This window comes from Tupaia chinensis, unplaced genomic scaffold (genome assembly GCF_000334495.1).
Source record: "Tupaia chinensis unplaced genomic scaffold, TupChi_1.0 Scaffold000567_1, whole genome shotgun sequence".
NCBI classification, from domain to species: Eukaryota; Metazoa; Chordata; class Mammalia; order Scandentia; family Tupaiidae; genus Tupaia; species Tupaia belangeri.
Window position 1 is genome coordinate 1,190,767 of NW_006160080.1, and position 15,921 is coordinate 1,206,687.

General features: G+C 43.8%; 1 protein-coding gene and 1 pseudogene across 1 annotated transcript in view; one reads left to right on the plus strand and one right to left on the minus strand.

The window, feature by feature from the left end:
* Positions 1-15,921, plus strand: part of TXLNG (taxilin gamma) — a gene marked incomplete at its 5' end in the record, with an annotated part of 68,440 nt that overhangs the window by 47,887 nt on the left and 4,632 nt on the right. Inside the window, 4 exon segments of the mRNA XM_014591369.1 lie at positions 5,972-6,091; positions 10,025-10,099; positions 13,439-13,531; positions 15,494-15,589. Of these exon segments, the coding sequence (XP_014446855.1) occupies positions 5,972-6,091; positions 10,025-10,099; positions 13,439-13,531; positions 15,494-15,589 (384 nt within the window).
* Positions 3,102-4,016, minus strand: LOC106735904 (cytochrome c oxidase subunit 7C, mitochondrial pseudogene; annotated as a pseudogene).

Sequence of the window (15,921 nt, forward strand, 5' to 3'; positions counted from 1 at the left end):
AAGGTCCGGGATTCGAACCATGGTTGGCCATGTGGTAATGTGCAGTGCCTTAGCCACCACACCAGTCGCTGGCCCCAAGATTTTATTTTTCTTAAAAAAAAAAAAAAAAAGATTTTATTTTTGCAGGACCAGCAGATGGCATAATAGTTACATTGCTGGACTTCCATGCTGGACTTCCATGTAGTTGACCATGGTTCGAGTCCCAGACCCAGCGGCTTAAAGCTCACTCTTGGCGCATGCACATGTGTGCCTAAGGTCCTGAGAGGAGAATGGAGGACAAGAGATTGTGAGGTGGTCATCCCCCCAGGGGTTGGTGATTTCTCGCTTTCTGTCTCTGGTGTGTGCACATGCCCTACAGCAAAAGTCTCTCTTTAAAACAAAACAGGGGAGGGGGGGTTCCCATAGGATGCATGTGCTCACCGAGAGAGACAGAGAGGAAAAGTGAGAAATCGCCCTCCAGAGTGCATGGCCACAGTGCAATCCCTTCTATTCCATTCTCCTCTCAAGGTTTTGGGCACTCACACACAAGTGCCCAGAGCTCAAACTGTGGAGTTGATTTTGTGGGATCCGGTACCTCTACCAACATGCCACCTACTGGCTTGTTTTCTATAATTGGCATTTCAGTATTACCCAGAACATCACTATTCACTACTACAGTAACATACTCCCAGGAGGTTTTGGAGCTTTTGTGTGTGCATAGAGCAGAAGTCAGGTTTCTATTAAGGTTTGTTTTTAAGAGGTTTTTGCCTTAGAGTGCATGCACTCACTGGAGAGACAGTGAGAGGGAAAGTGAGAAGTCTTCCCCCCGGAGGGACGGCCATGTTGCAATCCCTTTTCCTCTCTTCTCCCAGGACCTTGGGCACACACGCATACGCATGATTTTCAAGCCACCGGGTCCAGGACCCGAACCACAGTTGGCCATGTGGGAGTCCAGTAATGAAACCACTATGCTGTCTGCTGGCTCCAGAAGTCAGATATTAGGGAGGATGAGGCAGTACCTGACCATAGGCATCACCGGGATCTTTCCTCAAGGCCCCAGAATCACTGGGTTTCGATGAGGGTAGTTTTTAGCAGACGTGTCAAATACTGTCTTCCCTGTGATACTGATACATTGTGATTTTAGCATACAGATTGCCCTCCCTTGTTCAGACCAATAATGAATGAATTTTTGGTCTCTAAATACCCTGTACATCTATGATCATCTAGATAGTTCCCACAGTTGCTGCATTTGGAGGACAAAAGAACCTACCCCTCCATACACGCCCATTGAAGTCAGAAGTGTCCTGGAAGATCCATGGCTGCCACACTTGGCCACAGGCCTTCAGTGAAGACTTGAGCGATTAAAATTTTTTTTTCTTTTCTTTTTTTGTTAATTTTGCTATAGGTGTTTGCATTTGCAAGGCGAGGGGTAGTAGTGAGAAAACGTCCCCTAGAGAGATGACCACAGCACAGTCCTTTCTCTGTTTCTCCTTTTAAGATTTTGGGTACACATGCACATGGCCTAGTTTTCAAGTCACAGAGAGTGGACTTACACCGTGCCATCGGCCTGTGGCACCTGGTCATGTTAACGATCACACCACCGGCTGGTGCAAGACATTGGCAGGTATTTTACACGCCGGTTTGGAAATTCATGGGAGGTGTCTAGGTTCACAACAAATAGGTGCTAGTGTATTTTTTTGTTTGCTTTTAATTTAATTTATTATTGTTTTTTAATTAGCTATAGGGCACGTGCACTCTCCAGAGAGAGACAAGAGAGAAAGCGAAAGTGAAAAACCAAACCTCCAGGTCTGGGACTTGAATAGTAGTCAGCCATGGGGGAGTCCAGTGACTTAACTGCTGCTGGCCAGAGTTTTAGGTTATTCAAGTGGTATATTCCCTTCCTTTAAAGTTAGCAGGGTACTGTGCTCTTCAGGGGCAGTATCTTTTTCACAAATACATTAAAATATTTCATTCAAATTTTTAAAAAAAAAGGTCTTTCTGTTTGTATCTAGTTTTCAGTTCAAACTTTGTGCTAATATATAGTTTAAAGACCTTCAAAAATTTATTTTAATTATTTATTACTAAGTTGCTATAGGGCATATACACTCACCAGCCTCACCACAAAGAGGGTGGGGGGATGAGAAAGCGAGCCACCAGGTCCGGAACTCGAACCATGGTCAGCCCCATGGTGGCTAGTGCTTTGACCACCATACCACCTGCTGGCCACCCAAAATGGTTATTTATATTTTTTAAAGAATTACTTATTTAATTTTTAACTTATCAGTATTATTCAGTTTGCTATAGGGCATGCAGGCTCACCAAAGACAGACAAACAGAGAGAAAGTGAGAAAGCAAGTCACCAGGTCCAGGACTTGAACTGCAGTTCTCCATGTGGGAGTCCAGTGCCGTAACCATCATACCACCTGCCTGCCACCAAAATGGTTATTTTTATTTTTTATTTACTTATTTTTTTAGGGATTATTTTTTGCTGTGGGGTACATGTGTTCTCTGGAGAGACAGAAAGAGAAATTGACCCTACCCAGAGGGGATGACCATGCTGCAGTCCTCCCTTCTCCTTTCTCCTTGTGGGATTTTGGGCATGCGCATATATGCACCTGGCATGGATTTCAAGCTGCTGGATTTGGTACATGAACTGCAGTCAGCCATGTGGGAATCTAATGCCTTAACCACTATGCCACCCGCTGGCCTCAGAATATTCTACCTTTATTTGTCAATTGGTTATAGTTAACATTTAAAAAATATTCATACCGTATATTCCCACGTGGGTAGCCATGGTTTGAGTCCCAGACCTTATGGCTTGCTTTCTCACTTTCCCTCTCTCTCTTTTTGTCTCTCTCCAGTGAAATTAAAATAATAATAATAAAGACAATAAATAAAATTAAATAAATAATATTTAAAAAGATGGGCTGAAAGGTGGCGTGGTGGTTAAGGGTGGTTAAAATAAGTACATAATAAAGTACAATATATAACTTTATGTATTCACTTCTTTATTTTAATTTGACCAGAGAGGGATGAGGGGGGGGGAGTCACCAGGTCTAGTACTCGAACTACAGTCATCCACATTGAAGTCCAGCACCCTTAACCACCACACCACCTGCTGGCCTCAATAAAATAATTCTTAAAAAAAAAAAAGATGTTAGTTTTATTATTGGCACACCACCACAGCTTGTGACCCCTCCCACCTTTTTTTTCACCCTTCCACAAAGAAAAAATCAATTTATTCCTTCACAGGGAAAGACTGAAATTATTGTTTTCCTCCCTTTAAATTAAAAATTACAGAACCCACATCAAATTTGCATTTCTCTTTTGTAACATACATGGCCTATAAGGTTCTGATATAGGAATCAAAAGAAATTCTTGGAATTTATGACCATAAAAACAAGATAAACCACAAACAGTTCCTCATGAAGAAACTAATTTGGTAATATTACCCCAAAAATAAAGTAAGGACATGTTCAAGTAATCATATCCTTATTTCAGAAAAGAGGCATTAAGCATTCCGGTCATAAGTTTATTTACAAACATACCTAGTATGCTAAGAGTTTAAGAGTTTGATCTTTTTTTCAGAGATTGTGACTGCACCTCTTAAAATGTTCTGCATATCTATGGATGAATTAAAACGTCCTTCTTTCTTAAGCTGCTGGTGTCTTACTATAAAGAAAGGTGCAGCAAATCCAGATCCAAAGTACGAAGTCATCTTAATGAGTAACCGCCTCTTGCTTTCCACTGAAAATGGCAGATTCTTCCCTGGGCCCTCCTCATAGTGGCTCCTATGGACCACGGAGGTCATGAACCTCTAGATGCTCTGTCCCAGCATGGCGCTGCTCGAAGCCCTGTGAGACGCACTGGGTCTGAAATCAGAAGTGGCAGCACTGCAACCAACCCTTCTTTTCTTCTGACCTTGTTCTCTGGCTACAAGGACCAAAAGAGAAGATCACTTTTTTTTATTCTTAAGAGTTTGCATATTGGAGAAGGTTTTTGTCCTAGTGGTGATTTTAACCACTTTTTTTTTTTTAATGATTAATTTTATTTACCTTTTTGTTTGTTTTTTGTTTTGTTTTATATTTTTGATTTGTTACCTGGCACATACACACACCAGAGTAAGACAGAAAGAGAGGGAGAAATGAAAAAGCATGTCACCAGGTCTGGAACTTGAACTGTAGTATTTATTTATTTTAATTTGATCAGTGAGGGGTAGAGTGAGAGAGACAGAGAGGGAGGGAGGGAGGGAAACTGAGAAAGCAAGCCACCAGGTCCAGGACTCAAACCACGGTTGGCCGTGCAGGACCAACCAGTCAATCCCACACAACCACACCACCTGCCACCAAAACCCTTAAATTTTTTTTTTTTTGAGAGGTTTTTGCTATAGGGCGTGTGCACTCGCCAGAAAGACAGAGACAGAGAGACAGAAAGTGAGAAATCAGCCCCCGGGGAAATGGCCATGCCACAGTCCGTTCTCCATTCTCCTCTCGGGATCTTGGGCACACACATGCACCTGGCATTAGTTTAAGCCACCGAGTCTGGGTCTCACACTGCGATGGACTACATGGGAGTCTAGCGACATAACCATTACGCTAACTGCTGGTCCCAAAACCCTTAATTTTCTTAATATGATTCAGTTTCATTATTTAAAAGTCACCTTTATCAATGTAGCAAATTTGAAAATTATATAAGTTTGAATCATATTAGTTACAAGTGTTATTTATTTTGAATATTATAGAATGGTTTTCATTTGTGATGATCTAACAGATAATCAGATTAATTCACAAGTGAGGATAAAGCATCAGCTTTGCTGTTAGGCTGCCTGGTTACCAAGGATCATTTCCCCCTTTCATGTAGGGTATCTTAACTGGAAGAGTTCTGTGTCTCCAGCTGGGAAGGGATGTTTCCATGACTTTTTTATACATAAATAACCATTTAAAAATTTTTAAAAAATAATTTTATTATTATCATTATTAATTTTAAATTTGCCACAGGGTACATGTGCTTACCAGAGAGAGAGAGAGATCATGAAAGTTAGAAAGCAAGCCTCCACATCTGGGACTTGAACCATAGTTGGTCATATGGGAGTCCAGCTCTTTAACCACCATGCCAGTGCTGGCCCACATAAATAACCATTTAGCAATTGAGTTTGGAAATGTGAGCTCTTTTTTTCCCTTCTTTTTTTGGAGGGGGATTTTTGCTGTAGGATGTATGTGCTTACTGGAGACACAGGGAGTGACAGAAAGTGAGAAATACCCCCCCCAGGAGGAATGACCATGTTGTAATCCCTACCCCTCTTGGGATACTGAAGACACACACCGACATGCACCTGGCATGAGTTTTAAGCCACCGGGTCCAGGACTCGAACCCCGGTTGACTACATGGGCGTCTAGTGATGTAACCACTACATCATCTGCTAGTCCCCTGGAAATGTGAGCTCTTACCACCTATCTAACACATGCCAACATGCAGCACCTTCCATAACTCGGCCTCCACATTGACTGCTAGGCTCTGTAAGCATGAGGGCCCTGAGATTCAACTTGGGAAGAATGTGCCCAAGGCCACACTCTACTAGGGTTTGGCTCGGGCCATTCCTACCATCAAATATACTGTCTCTAGCTAAGAAGTGTGGGAACGCTTAATGGGGAGAGGAGGCGTTATGTGCATGGTGTATGGGTTTCATAGCTTGATCCCCATATCTGTCCTTGTCTCGAAGTCATGGGACAGAAACAGGAAGTCAAGTGCTGATGAAGAGGTGGTCTGTTGCCACAGGGCCAGGGGGAGTGCCCCTGTAGGTGTAAGAAGACTTGTGGGGTAGTGTCGAGCAGCCTCTTCTATAGTAAGTACAGGGACCAAAGAGCAGTGCTCTTAGCTGTGGTGGTGGTAGCAGGACGGTGGTGTCAGCAGGGCCCTGGGACGCGTGTTACGTTTCCTCCCACTGTGTTCCTTTGTTCATTATGTGATGGAAGAAATTTCACTTTCTCCATAGCACATTGACAAAGTGTTCAAACACAAGGAACTGCAGCAACAGCTTGTGGATGCCAAACTTCAACAAACGACACAACTGATAAAAGAAGCTGATGAAAAACATCAAAGAGAGAGAGAGTTTGTAAGTTCTACTTCTCAAAGAAAAAAAGAGAAATTATTGCCAAAATTGTATCCAAAGCCATTTAAAACATTTATTGTAGCTCCTTGGGCATGTTATTTGCTTTTTGTTGCAGAGCGAGGAGTGTGTGTTAGAAAGCGTTCAGCCGTTTATTTCTATTTAACTTGTTACAGGAAAAAGTACTGTCCAGAGTAGGCCGAACTAGTGGAAAGACCTACACTTTTAGGATTTTTTGATGCTTAGCATATTTATTTCACTGCTTACATAACGAATCATCAGATACAAAAACTGTGCTGGTCTTTAAGACATTAAATTTAGTAATTCAGTTCAACATCCAGCTTACCCAACAAAGGTCTCCTATACACGGTTACATTTTGTTTATAAGCAAGTAACTTGAAACTAGGGAAACCGTTTGTTTATTCAAGTATAATTTTCTGATAAAGTTATTTTTAAAAAGAACTATTGGGGGACCAGCAATTAGTGTAATGGCTATGTTGCTGGACTCCCACATAGTCGACCGCGGTTCGAGTCCCGGACCCGGTGGCTTAAATTCACGCCGGGCGCGTGTGCGTGCGTGCCCAAGATCCCTGGAAGAGAATGGAGAAAGGATTGCGGCATGGCCATCACCCCTGGGGGTGATTTCTCGCTTTCAGTCTCTCTGTTTCTGTCTGTCTGTTTGGTGAGCGCACACACCCTATAGCTAAAACCTCTCCAAAAAAAAAAAAAGAAAGAAAAAAGAATTATTGGGACCAGCACTTGACATAATGGCCATGTCGCTGGACTCCCATGTAGTCGACTGTGGTTTGAGTCCCAGACCTGGTGGCATAAACTCATGTTAGGTTTATTTGCATGCATGTCCAAGATCCTGAGAGGAGTATCGAGGAGAAGGGATTGTGGCGTGGCCATCCTCCCTGGGGGGTGATTTCTCACTTTCCATCTCTTTGTCTCTGTCTTTCTGGCGAGCACACATGCCCTCTAGCAAATAACCTCTTAAAAAAATAATTATTTATTATTATTATTTTTAATTTGACCAGAGAGAGAAAGGGAAAGTGAGAAAGCAAGCCGGCAGGTCCAGGACTTGAACCATGGTTGGCCATGTGGGAGTCCAGCACCTTAACCACTATACTACATCCTGGCTCCTCTGATAAAATTTTTAAGAGATTTTTGCTATAGGGCATATCCACTTGCCAAAGAAACAGAGAGAGAGACAGAGATAAAAAGCAAGAAATCACCCTCTAGGGGGGATGGCCATGCCACAATCCTTTCTCCTCCATTCTCCTCTTGGAATTTGGGGCATACCCACAGGCACCTGATGTGAGTTCTTTCTTTCTTTCTTTTTTTTTGAAGAATTATTTTATTTAACTTTATTTATTTATTTATATTTATTTTGACCAAAAAAGGACAGAGTTGAGGGTGAGAGAAATGGAGAGAAGGAAAGTGAGAAAGCAAGCTGCCAGGGTCCGGGACTCAAACCATGGTCAGCTGTGTAAGAGTCCAGCGCCTTCAACCACCATGCCACCTGCTGGGCCCCACCTCCCCCCCTTTTAAAGCATTATTTTATTTAACTTTATTTTTAATTTGACCAGAGAAGGACAGAGTGAGAGAGTGTGAGAGAGTGAGAGAGAGACAGAGGGAAAGTGAGAAAGCAAGCTGCCAGGTTCGGGACTTGAACCATGGTTGGCCATGTGGGAGTCCAGTACCTTCAACCACCATGCCAACTGCCAGCCCCATGCCTGGTGTGAGTTTTAAGCTGCCAGGTCTGAGACTCAAACTGTGGTTGACTATGTGGGAGTCCAATGATGTAACCATGATGCCATCTGCTGGTCCCCCCTCTGGTAAATTTTAAGAGAATTCTCTATACCCTAATCACTTGGCATTTTTCCCAGAATGCTCAGATTACATTGCCTGTCACTAATTGTGAATATAGTGGAATCTCATTGGGTATGTGTAATTAATGTTAGGTCATCTGGAAAGTCATGATGTAGTTTTCAATAATTTTGTTTGTAAAAATGCATTATGACTTTCTAGACAACCCAATATATGCAAATTCGACTATGTGCTTATTTTAAAAGTAATAAAAGTGAGAAGTGATTACAACAGTGTGAAATGTTCTGTCCAGTGTATACTTTAGTAGCCGTGAACCGAAGGTTGGAATGGCATGAAGACTCAGGTCCTGGGTGGCCCTCACAATGTGAACATATGCTGAATGTGAGTCTCGCATTTAGGGACATGTGTTTCTCACAGCCTGGCCCTTCCACATGAACTGCCGATGGCATCCGGTGCTCAGGTGCGTAAGTGGTTATCTCCAAAGTTGGAGTGTAAATTGTACACACATACGTGTACATATGGTACATGGACGTACCTTCTGGTTGGGACAGTAGGGATTTCCAAGGCTTCTTTTGACTGTGTGTCACATTCTACTTCAGGGACTGAATTTTACAATTGTCTGCCATGTACATTCACTATGTAATTTTCTTGAAAACCCAAGTATAATGTGTATACATATATATGAGAAAGTCTTCAACAAGTTCATAGAAAATGCATGTCATGAAAAGGCTGTGCATAGGGACCAGCAGTGGCATAATGGCTATGTCATTGGACTCCCATGTAGTCGATCGCGGTTCAAGTCCCGGACCACGTGGCTTAAACTCACACCAGGTGCATGTGCATGCATGCCCAAGATCCCTAGAGAAAAATGGATGAAAAGGGATTGTGGCGTGACCATTACCCCTGGGGGGTGATTTCTCATTTTCTGTCTGTCTTTCTGGCAAGTGCACATGCCCTATAGCAAAATCCTCTCAAAAAAGAAAGAAAGAAAAAGCCATGCATAGATTTTAAAAGTGTTTTCCACCAAAATAAATTTGTACTTTATTTTCATTTGTCCACAAACTTTTTATTTTTTTATTTTTTTATTTTTTTAGATTTTTGTTATAGGGCGGAGCACTCACCAGAGAGACAGAAAGTGAGAATCACCTCCCGGGTGTATTGCCATGGTGCAATCCCTTCTCCTCCATTCTCCTCTCAAGATTTTGGGCATGCATGCACATGCACTCAGGTTAAGTTTTAAGCTGCTGGGTCTGGGACTCAAACCATGAGCCACTACCTGGGAGTCTAGCAATGTTAAGCATTACACCATCTGCTGGTCCCTCCACAGACTTTTTGAAGTCCTCTTGTAAACAAGAGCTATCTCTCTTCCCCTACTTTAAACTGCTCAGAAACCAGGTCTCAGATTTTATTGCTTCTTTCTGTCCCCCTTTCCCCTGCCTCATCTTGCCTCTCAGGGATTGGGAGGGCTAAGTCACCCCGGTAGTGTCAAGATTCCCAGCCACATTTTCTGCCAATACTAGATATCTAATTATTTTCACTTAAAACACAGTGATTTAACTCTGAGACTTATAAACCTTCTTAGGTCTCCAGGCTACTTTCTCTACTTAAGCAGTAAAAGATGAATTGTTTGTTATTAAGTCTTAACAAGTAGCATACATTGAAGATAGGGGCCAGTGGCCCACGTAATGGTTAAGGCACTGGACTCCCACCCACATAGCTAGCCATGGTTTGAGTCCCAGATCCAGCGGCTTGAAACTCATGCTGGGCATGTGTGCTTGTATGCCCAAAATACCAGGAGGAGAATGGAAAAGAAGGGATTGTGGTGTGGCTATCCCCCCCCTTCCCTGGGGGTGATTTCTTTACTACCTCTGTGTCTCTCTGGCTAGCGTACACACCCTATAGCAAAAAAATTTTTCTCTTAGGGAAAAGAAAAAATAAAGAATACACTGAAGTAGGGGTGAACATCAATTGATGGGACAGAACGTCTCCTCTTATACACCTGTTCGTTATTTCGAACAGAATAATAAAGCCTGAGTATATGGTCATTTGACATTGTGATCGTATTTGTGTTTACTATTAGAATTTTGTCAGAATGTTTCTGTTTTCTAGTTATTAAAAGAAGCCACAGAATCGAGGCACAAATACGAACAAATGAAACAGCAAGAAGTACAACTAAAACAGCAGGTAACTTGATATCAGGGGACAGCAGAAGTTGTGCGAAAAACCAGTGGTTCATTTGCTACACACCTTGAATATTCTCTAACATGGTTTTGCTCCTCACAGCTAGAGCTAACCAGAACTGAGAAAGAGATCATGTGTCCCCCTTGACATTTTCCTCTTTCTTTAGGGTGACCAGCTCATCCCAGTTTGCCCAGGATTTCCTAATTTTAGTCCTGGAAGTCCCTTGCTCCAGATCCTCCCGCATCCCATCTCAGATCGGGACAGTCAATCACATTATCTTCAGGGTCCCCTTTCCAAGATCCCAGATAGTTCATCCTGTTCTCAGTCTATTCCCTGTGTATCATCTAATTTCCCACTGAAGGGAAATGGATTTAGCTCTAAATTTTACTTCTTTGGTATGAAGTTATGGAAGAAATCAAGAGTACTTGACTTACAAAATGGCACTTCCATGTAGTTCAACCTCATGTCTTTAGAACCGTGTGGTGTGAACATATGGAATGTTCTGAAAAGTTCCTGTGCCCACACAGCTCTGTCCCTAGGCAGAGTCATGCTCAGAGTCTGTTTGCTCAGGTCTCCCTCCTTAGCAGTCCAGACCCTGTAGGTGTGTCCTGCTGCGCACTCTCTGCCGCTGCCTTGCTTGGAATGAGGGGAGCAGGTGCTGTCTCCTTATTCATAACAAAGGCACAAGACTTCCTTTGTCTTTCTTAAAGAATTGTTTTATTTGACTTTGTTTATTTATTCATTTATTTATTTATTTTTAAATTTGACCAGAGAGGGACAGAGTGAGAAAGAGAAAGAGAGCCACCAGGTCTGGGACTTGAATTGTGGTTGTCCATGTGGGAGTCCAGCGCCCTTAACCACTACGCTACCTGCTGGCCCCAGTTTTCTAGACAGATGAACTTGGCCTTTGTTCCAATAATTCACCCTTTTTCAGTTAATTAGATCACATTCTGTTGAAAAGAATATTACGTACTTTAAAAGTTTATTATATAGGGAACCAGCAGTTAGCGTAATGGCTATGTTGCTGGACTCCCACGTAGTCGACCGCGGTTCGTGTCCCGGACCTGGTGGCTTAAAAAAACTCACGCCGGGCGCGTGTGCGTGCGTGCCCAAGATCCCGAGAGGAGAATGGAGGAGAAGGGATTGCGGCGAGACCATCCCCCCTGGGGGGTGATTTCTCGCTTTCTGTCTCTATGTCTCTCTGTCTGTCTGGCGAGCACACGTGCCCTACAGTGAAAATCTCCCCCCCCCCCAAAAAAAAAGTTTATTATATAGTAAGATTCCTTAATAAGAACTAGGTTAGTTCTAAAATACGCTGGTACATTGAAACTGACATGAATCTTCACGAGCAGCTCTTTGGAGTTCCACTTTGCTTTGGGAATCTTTTACAGTGGTGATATTAACTTTCCGTAAAGCTAACCTAACTTAGAGTGAGAAGTCAAGAGGTAGCAGATATCAGAAATCTTTGGAACTTTTAACCATAGGTCATGAGCAGGCTGTTATGCCTCTAGATTCAGGTCCTTTACTGGCCCTGAGCTTTCAGTTGCCCGTGTCAGTGGAGGCATGATCACCATCGAGAGGTAACAGTCTATGAATGGCTTCCGAAGATGTTCTTGAACATGTGGGAGTCACTGATGAGGCTGCTGAGGTCAGCCATGGGCCCTTTTGCCAAACTGCAGGCTATTCCCATTGGTCGCACTGTCAGTGGCACAGCTTCTGTTCTCCATGACTTGTGCCACCCCAGTCACTGTGTTTCCTTTGCTGTCACGTCTTTCCCTGCTTCCTAAATAAGTACATCTTCCCAAGAGGCTCTCATTCTCTGCTCGTGCCATGTCACTTCTCAGCATTTGCTGACAGTATTTACTCCCCCTCCGCGTCCTGGCATGCTGGTTTACAATCTGCCCATGTAAGTCCAGGTGTGATGGTAGTTGCCACTTACTGACTACTCATCCTTGGCCAGCATGGAACAATCTGGTGGGCCAGTCTTTACCTGGATGATCCATCTTCAGTAACAGTGGACCATACTAATGCCACCAGAAATCCTCCCGTCCCTTAGGTGGGGGCTGGCCTTTCTGTCCTGAGCACTGCCATTGTTCCCAACTCCAGGCATACTGGTAGCCTCAGAACTGTGGGCAGTGTGCGCCTCTTCTGTGGCCTCTTACACCCTGTGTGATCTTCTCCACTTCACTCCTGCACTTGGGTTCCTGCTTGCTCTTCATCTTCGCCCATGCCCTCACCTTTCTGCAGGTGCGGTCTGGCTTCCTGATATAACCCAGCTCTGTACATGCAGTAGCGCTTGCCTCTGAGCGCTTCCTGACCGTCCTGTCCCAGGCCTGCCCCAGGCCTGCCCCACCTGAGACTGCCTGTGGGCTGGGTCTGTCACATCCTGCCCCACACCACCCTTTTAGGTGTGCCATTTAATGACAAGGCACTCCTTAAGCTATTTCCTGACCTCTGATCTTTTCTTCTTCTCTTCTATGTATCGTGCAATCTCCAGTCAAAACACTTCCTCTGGGTCTCTGGTTCCCCATTCTGGAAATGAGGAATGGATGGTCTCTAGAGGAGTCCTTCCTGCTCTGGAGGTGAAGGCCCTCTGCCTACCTTGCTGCCCGGCTTAGGCCTCACTGGCATTGTGCTTTCCCTAATATTCCACCCTTCACTGTGCCTTCCCTTCGCAAGTCTCTGGAGTTCGAACGGGGAGAAAAGGTGGCTCTCTGCATTTTATATCTGCTTGTCTTACTGATTAGCATTTTCCCCCCCTGGTTGAACTGGTTGAGAAATTCTGTGAGGGTAGGAGTTAAAACAAAAATTAATGTTTCTCTCTCTCTTAGCTCTTTTCTCTTAACTATACTCCCACTGAATTCCTTCTCCCCAAGCAAACCAGATCTTTGGCTTTGTTGCATTTTCCTGCCTACATTAGGGAATGAAAGATCCCAGACATCAGCCTAAGAACCATGCACGCGGTACTCTAAAAGAATGATCTTTGCCCTGGACAGTGTTCAAACGGGGGAGCCCATAAAGTATTGTAGGTAGATGAGACTTAAGAGCTATCCCACCTCGTTCAGGTTTCATTAGGATTGACACAGTGTAGCTAGTAAATGTTGGTACGTTAAAACACTTACTCCTATTATTAAATCAATAACATCAGTTTTAATGTGGTTCTGTGGGTTGTCAGAACTTCAGCCATCTATGTCTGGTAGCCAGGGATCAAGTGTGCATTTGTTCTTAGATCTGTCTCTTAAAACAAATCATTTGTGTTTAACCATATTATGTTCTTTTGAAAGTTTGGGAATTTGAATTTTTTTACCTGAAACTCAGAATATTTCATACTTTTTTCTGTAGCTTTCTCTTTATATGGATAAGTTTGAAGAATTTCAGACTACCATGGCAAAAAGCAATGAACTGTTTACAACCTTCAGGCAGGAAATGGAAAAGGTATTTGCATACTTCTAGTAGAATATTGTATAAACGGGAATTTATATAAGCTCTTTTATGCATTGGTTCCTAATGGGATGCATGTATGTTTATGATGCTGCCTTATTTGGTCATTTTGCCCTCGGTGTACCACAAGTAGCTCACGATCTCGATGCCCTTAGAAGTCCATCTTTATCATAGTGAACTCCTCTATTAAATATAGTTTGTTAGAAATAAAGTGGTGTGATTTTTGTTTGTTGTTTGTTTTTTTTTTAATCACTTCAGAGGATCACTCCTGTCTTTTCACAAAACTCTTGTGTCCTTGGAGATTAAAACTGCTTAAAGACATCCAAGCCCAGAAGAGTCATTACATATTTTGGTTGGTTGATAGCTTTTCTTTTTCTCTTTACTCCCACTGAATCCTTTGCCCCTTCAACCAAACCAGCCTTCACTCCTGTTGCATTTTCTTGCCCACATTAAGTGATATCCTTGACATCAAGCTGAGAACCAAAATATGTAGTTATATTCATATATACCCACCCATCCGTCCATTCTTATTTAACTTGGCATCTTCCCTTTCAAATGGGGGATTTGAAGAATTAGTGTGGAGTTGAGGACAGCAGCAGCACCTGGCACTCTATAAGCAGCCCATAGATGTTAGTCCTGTTACTAGAGCTCCCGTTGTGGCTGAGAATGTGTGCTCTGAGTTCACGTCCCCGTTACATCATTACAATGTGTGACTTACACAAGTCGTTTAACCTTTCTGTGCCTTCATGGTTAAAAGTTAAAACAAAAAGAACTCGCCTTCATAAAACACAGTATCTCAGACAGCTTGGCCTGTGAACATGTGCTCAGTTACCACGTGCTGAACAGTGCTCAAATAACCACCTTCAGGTATTTTTAGAACTAGTAATCTGGAGAATTCCATGAGCAGATTAGTTCTGCCTGCCCTTCCTGTCCGCTGAGGCTCCAATCAACGGGGAACTGTAGGCACATGCTCACTGTTAAGGTGGAACAGAGTTCCAGACAGGGGCTCCCCAGTTTGCTATCCTCCTGGAGAACTCTGGGCGGGAACCTGGTCCTCCATTAGTAGCTAGAGCACTATGGGTCAGCACTTTACCATGTCTCCCGCGAGCTCTCCCCATGGCCTTTGCCCCAATTTGCTTGTGTTCCAGTTTTACAGGTCATGACCTAATGCACTGGGCACTGGGCATTGGCCCTGCCTTAGCCTGACCAGCAGCTGGCTTGGTGCCCCACCCTGGATCAGAGCTGGTGTGCCAGTCCATAGCGGGTAAAGGAACACTGGGAATGGGGCTGACTGGCAGCCACAGATAGGCCTCATCCTGAACTTTAGAAATTAGGTTCTGACAGCATAGGTTTAAGAATGCACCCCTGATTTTGGGGCCCACAGCTAGCTTCAGTAAGGCTTGAAGTAAAAGCTTGTGAGACTGGCCAAAGCTTAAGGATGAACTTTTTTCATCTTCTCGGCCACTGGAGTGTTACCTGAATTAAGCTGCTTCCAGTTTGGAAACCTATGTGGTCTCAGAGACTGGGCGAGAGCACTGCTTGTTAACCTTTTGTGGAACTAAAATGCTCCAAGATTCTGAGGAACTGGCATAATGGAGAACTCAAAAGCATGGGTATCTTCTAAAACTCAGGGAGGGGGCTGTCTTCCCCAGCTGACTGAAAGCCGCTTTCTGGCCTTAACTGAGGGCAGGGTGGTATCTGACAGGCGCCCATGTGTGCTCCCTTTCTCTGAAACTCGGGGTGGCTTTTTGTCATAATACGAAACCTCCATCTCGGGTCCACCCTGGGAATAGCTGAGATGTGCTCTGCTGCTGACAGACAGGCATGGCCACTTCTACAGACACAAGCAGCTGTCAGCAGGGCAAGGCAGGAGTGATGGGGTGGGGTCAGTAAAATGGTGGGAGGGGGGACAAGGAGTAAAAACGTGCAACTTTAAATGTGCAATTGTGTTCACAGATGACAAAGAAAATTAAAAAACTGGAAAAAGAAACAATAATATGGCGTACCAAATGGGAAAACAATAATAAAGCGCTTCTCCAAATGGCTGAAGAGGTGAGATGGTGTATTCCTGGTCACGGGGACTCATTAAATTCAGGCACCTATCAGAGCAGGGAATGTGTTGTGACACTACTGCCATAGCAGAAGACTGTGGCCGGAGGTGGGGCAGGGGCACTGCCAGTTCCCTCAGTGCAGTGTTCCTGGTGGTTTGGGCAGGCTGTAGGTATAGTCCCTAGGCAGCTTACACTGGGCCCAGGGAGTTGGACCAGGCATGTGTTGGGGATAGCTGCAAAGCATCTAGAATTTGTCTTTTACAGCAGCAGCTTCTCAAAACAGTCTGCATGGGACCAGCCGTTAGCGTAATGGCTATGTCACTAAGACTACCA